At 35.7% G+C, this 4,735-nt stretch overlaps 1 protein-coding gene across 1 annotated transcript in view; it reads left to right on the top strand.

Moving 5' to 3' along the window:
• LOC138011218 (nuclear pore complex protein Nup93-like) overlaps nt 1-4,735 on the top strand; it is an 8,357-nt gene extending 3,622 nt beyond the window's left edge. Inside the window, exons 6-9 of the mRNA XM_068858176.1 lie at nt 2,075-2,164; nt 2,973-3,064; nt 3,420-3,478; nt 4,641-4,735. Of these exons, the coding sequence (XP_068714277.1) occupies nt 2,075-2,164; nt 2,973-3,064; nt 3,420-3,478; nt 4,641-4,735 (336 nt within the window). The remainder of the gene's footprint in view (nt 1-2,074; nt 2,165-2,972; nt 3,065-3,419; nt 3,479-4,640) is intronic.

Below are 4,735 nucleotides of genomic sequence, written 5' to 3'. Positions count from 1 at the left end.
ATGCATGCCGTGGTATGGTATGGCTTGTGATTTTTTGAAGCGTTGTAATTTAGAGCAGATGCTATCAAAGAAATCTGCATATTTTTGCCGGTTGATCGCATCAATAATAATTAATATGCCGTATTTACAATCTGCGGTGATAGGCACCTTCAAGAAATTTCTTGTATTTCTTTTTCTACCAAACGTCAAGATCTCTAAAAATTATTTGAGATCTATTCAATACTAATACGCATTAATTTAAGTTTATCTTACTAATTCAGAGGAATGAATATTTCTGAATTTCAAGCTCAAGTGCTGAATAACTTAAAAATTTGAATCGGAAATGTTTGTAATTAACACTTCAAGAATATAGTTACAGTTCTTCACTGGTATAATATTTTAGTATTGATAAAGGTTTAGTTCAAGGTTTGAGCTTTTCAACAACTATATCCCGTAAACATTTCTATTTGAACAGGACGCAAAACTTAAAGTGCTTTTGATTCTAAATATATTCTCCTGTTGGACTGCATTGGCGGCGACTAGTTACGTATGTAAATCCACACAGCGCCTTTGGAAGAACTGTTCACCACGAAAGTGAAAAACTTGCAAATTATTAAAATATAAAGATGTAAGAATTACGCATGATGAAAGGTTTTCTCTATCACGGTGAAGTGAGACGAACATAACAGGCTTTCATGCCAGTGTGTTGTGTGACATCGGTGCTGTGAAAAACAGTTGGCATGTTAATTTTTTTTTTACCTTGGGGAGCTTGGTGTGGTAACATTAAACAATGCTTTGCAAGCATTGTTTCCTTGCGGCACATTACCGCAATTGAAATCGGTTGCGGCATTTGGTTGCTTTCGTCTTTGCCTCAGCTGCAGTTTTCATCCAGCCTAGGTGATTTCGCGGTAAACACTATCGGCAAAGACGAGGTATTACGGTCTGCAAATGCACTAATAGTTTCTAGCGGTACTGTATGAAATTATACTAAAGATAAATAGACATGACTCTCTGGAAGCTCATGTAGCTTAATTACAGGGCTCAAAGTTAGCATCCAATTGGTCGCACATGTGACTATATTTTTGGTTGTGCGCCTAAAAAATCATATCGCACTTGTGTGCCTTAAAAGGTCAAGTACAGTGTGACTAAATTGCCTCTCTGTTTTCTCACCTGACTATACTTGCGTACTCCGAGCAGTACGCCTTGAAACAGAAACATGAATCAACAGATAATTTATATCGATATACATAAAAATTAAAGAAAACAAAGAAACTGAAGATGAATCAATGTCTCAAGTTCTGGTTTCTGTTAGAACAGGTTCTCTCAGTATTTTAAGCTGTGCTCCTAACATTTTTGATAATAAATTCTGCTGTGCACCTAAAATTTTGGCGGTGCGCCTAGAAGTATACACTTGATAGCACAAGACCTCTCAAAGCCAAAAGTAAACTTTGAGCCCTGGCTTAGTGGTTAGTGTCTTAGCACTGTTATGGATGGTAGTAGGTTTGTTTCCTTCCTGGTACATAGATTTCCTTTCCAGTTGTCCCTTTTCCCATTGCCAAAAAGCAAGCATGCAAACTGACTGAAACTCTAAAAAAAGCAGAATCACTGTATACAAAAAGGTGCAGCATCTGTCAAACATCCAACGAAGCTGGTTTAAAGAAATAGCTACTCACTAGCATTGACCCTAGCTTGAATCTGCAGCCTTTTAAGTAAACTGGCTGGTCAACTGCTCAATGAGCCTCCTCATTCCAAACCTTGACCATCCACCAGGTTGGCTACAATGATCCTGCAATATTGATTTACATGTATGTAATGCACATGCAGACTTACTGCTGTACATGTACTTTGTGCAGTGTACATAGCTTGCTTTCAACTGTATTTTGAGATTCTTATGGCACTGAAGCCTTCTTCCATTCCATAAAACCTCTTTGGGGGCCTAAATTTGGATCATGGCAAGCATCCAAAACTTATGGCCAACCTGATTCTTATACAGTACCTGTACAGTGTACCTCAATCAATATTGCAAGCCATTATTTTACCTAAAAAAGTTGGGAAGTATAATGAACTATTCACTTTGCCATGGTGTTTTCCACAGGTTTACATTCACAATGAAGCTTTAATCCTATCAGCAAGGCACAATATCGTCGATGGGTTTATGGAACTGACAGACAGATTTGATGACCCGGTGAGGAATATTCCTTGTAATATAACTTAGCAGTTTGATAGCCAAGAATTCTAAGGAAAAGACAAACGGACACCTTAAAGTAATTTTGGGCCATTTGGCTCAAACTTGACTTTGAAATGTTTCTTTACATGGAGACTTTTTCTCTGACTTGGATTTTATTTTTGAGAAAATTAATGCTCTAAAAGACTTGGTAATCAGTAGCTCAATCAGTCACTGGTGTGTTCATATGCCTGTGGCTTGTGGGATAATTGAAATCATGGCATTTTTCTTTGATTGCCTTGTTACAGATTCTTTTTAGCACCTTGTCGCTTTTTTTTGGCTTTAATGTACATGTAGCACAGTCAGTTGCTTGTAAACAAAATCATTTCCTGCAATTTAAAGAAAGAGGCTTGTTCAATCAATGTACATGTAAAGGTCAAGGATAGTTACAAAGTTCACTTGGAAAAAAAAAATGCTTGAAGAATTTTACCTCTGGTGATTTGACACAAACGGTACATATATTAGTATAAATAGCATCACACACATTTCCAACTGAGCCTCTGTCCTATTTGTTTTGAAGTTTGTGTTTTACGGAGAGCCAACAGTTTTGTTGCATACATTGTATGTTATTTCTCAAAAATGAAGCTCAATCACAGAGGAAAAGTCCAGTGTAACATAAAATTATTTAAGTTTTCAGACAAATTTGAGACAAATTGAAAATTTCATGATCCTTACATTTTATTATAATAATTAAAGCATTACCAAAGATGTTTATGAAACATGCAGATTTTACAGTACAATGATATTGTGACATTTCTTTTATGAACAGATTATCAAGGATATGTGGACATTTGTTAAAGAACTTGGAGAAGAGGCACAAAACCGCGGCAGCATATCACAAGCAATGGCCGAGAAAATTAGGTTTGCGAATTAATAGACCTCTGCTCCATTTGCTCTAAAGAAATTGCGTGATGTTATGTATTTGATAAAATTAATGGTACATCTGAAAGAAGAAGACGACATAACCATTGCCCATACATACAGTAAGCACTGTCATCTTTGTTTTTTTTTTTCTGTTTGAAATAATTTCGTGGCGATTTTTAAAACCAGGCACAAGAAATATGTCTCAAAGTCACATTTTGTACATGACATGTAGCTTATGCATGCAGACTCTCAGCTGAATAGCCATCTGTGAGTCTCTTAATATGCATATTTACTGGGAATGTAGGAAATTTAGGCAAGTTTTCCTCTGGTGATGTTTTCTGATTTATTTTAGGTTTTCCCTTGACTTTCAAGTGGGATTCATTAAAAGGCCAGAAATTTTCTGGAAAAAAGGTATTTCTTCCAAAATTATTTTCCTTTTTTTTTCATTTCATTTCTTGAGAATTTAAATGTTGCTACCATTGTATTTGAGGGTGAGCTATTGAAACAGGAAGGTTTTTTGGCAATTAAATCCAAAGACGTTTCTACATGTATATTGAACATTTCACGCCTAACTCCTGGAGAGTATTGCATCCCATTCTCTGCCAGTCCGTGAACCAATAATTGTTGTGATTGTACAAGTTTTCCTACATTTTTGCACATACATGGTCACACAGCTATTCCTTTCATCTTGGTTTCATTACTACAGTAGGTGTGGTACATATAATAGTTCAATGTTACCGGTACTTGTATGAAGCATAATTTATCAGTAAGACACATTTATAAGGTGTACATGAATGCATCTAGAAAATAGTGCAGGTAGTTAGATGTATACCAGTTGTGACGAGCATGTGTAAGCCTTGCTCTTTCCCAAACTTTAAAAAATCTCTTGTCTTGGAATACAGACAAAAATTCTACTTACCAGTACATGTATTTCGCAAAGTGTGTTTGTCCCGTAAGTTCTTCTCCTAAAGGAAAGCTAAACCACTGCCATTTTGCTTACCCTGAAATAACAGTGACACTTAACACTTTACTTGTTGTGGAAATATGTAGCAAAGATTTAGACTGTAATGTTTGGTGCAACTGGGACATTTTATGTTGAACAATCCCTATCTAATTACATGAAGTTTTGTGGACTTAAGCATAGTGCTGCTTTACTGCAGTTAGACCAATAATAATTTTAATTAAAAGTTCTTTAATTATTTAAACATTTAGTGGTATACCACCGTGGTGGCAGCAAATCGATAAAAACGCTATCCTGCAGTGATGATAATTGTTAATTTTTATTCACACATGATACTATTATTGACAAACAACAAGCTTATGTTGTCAAGGTTCAAGCCTTAGCTTTTGAAATGAAAAAGAACAAACCTCTTGTGTTAATTGTGCTGTGAGGGATTTTAAGCAATGAAAAAGAAATTACATGGTTGCTTGGAGATCCATCAATTTCTTAACACTCCAACACTCCAGAGAAAATTTTGTTTCTCCGCACAGCCCAATGTAGTTATTTCCCTTCTATTTAACCATTGAACATGGAGCTTTTCATTGCCTTTACAGATATTTAAAATTTGTTCAGACACTGTTTATGATAATTTGTTGCATGAAGCCAAGTGGGTTTATGGAGGAAGTTCCAGTGTCACTTTTTCATTTTGGGTCAAGAGTTTATTGTAA

The sequence above is a fragment of the Montipora foliosa genome, chromosome 1, assembly GCF_036669935.1.
Source record: "Montipora foliosa isolate CH-2021 chromosome 1, ASM3666993v2, whole genome shotgun sequence".
In the NCBI taxonomy this organism is placed as follows: Eukaryota; Metazoa; Cnidaria; class Anthozoa; order Scleractinia; family Acroporidae; genus Montipora; species Montipora foliosa.
The sequence above is the reverse complement of the archived record's forward strand: the minus strand, read 5'-3'. Positions and strand labels throughout refer to the sequence as shown.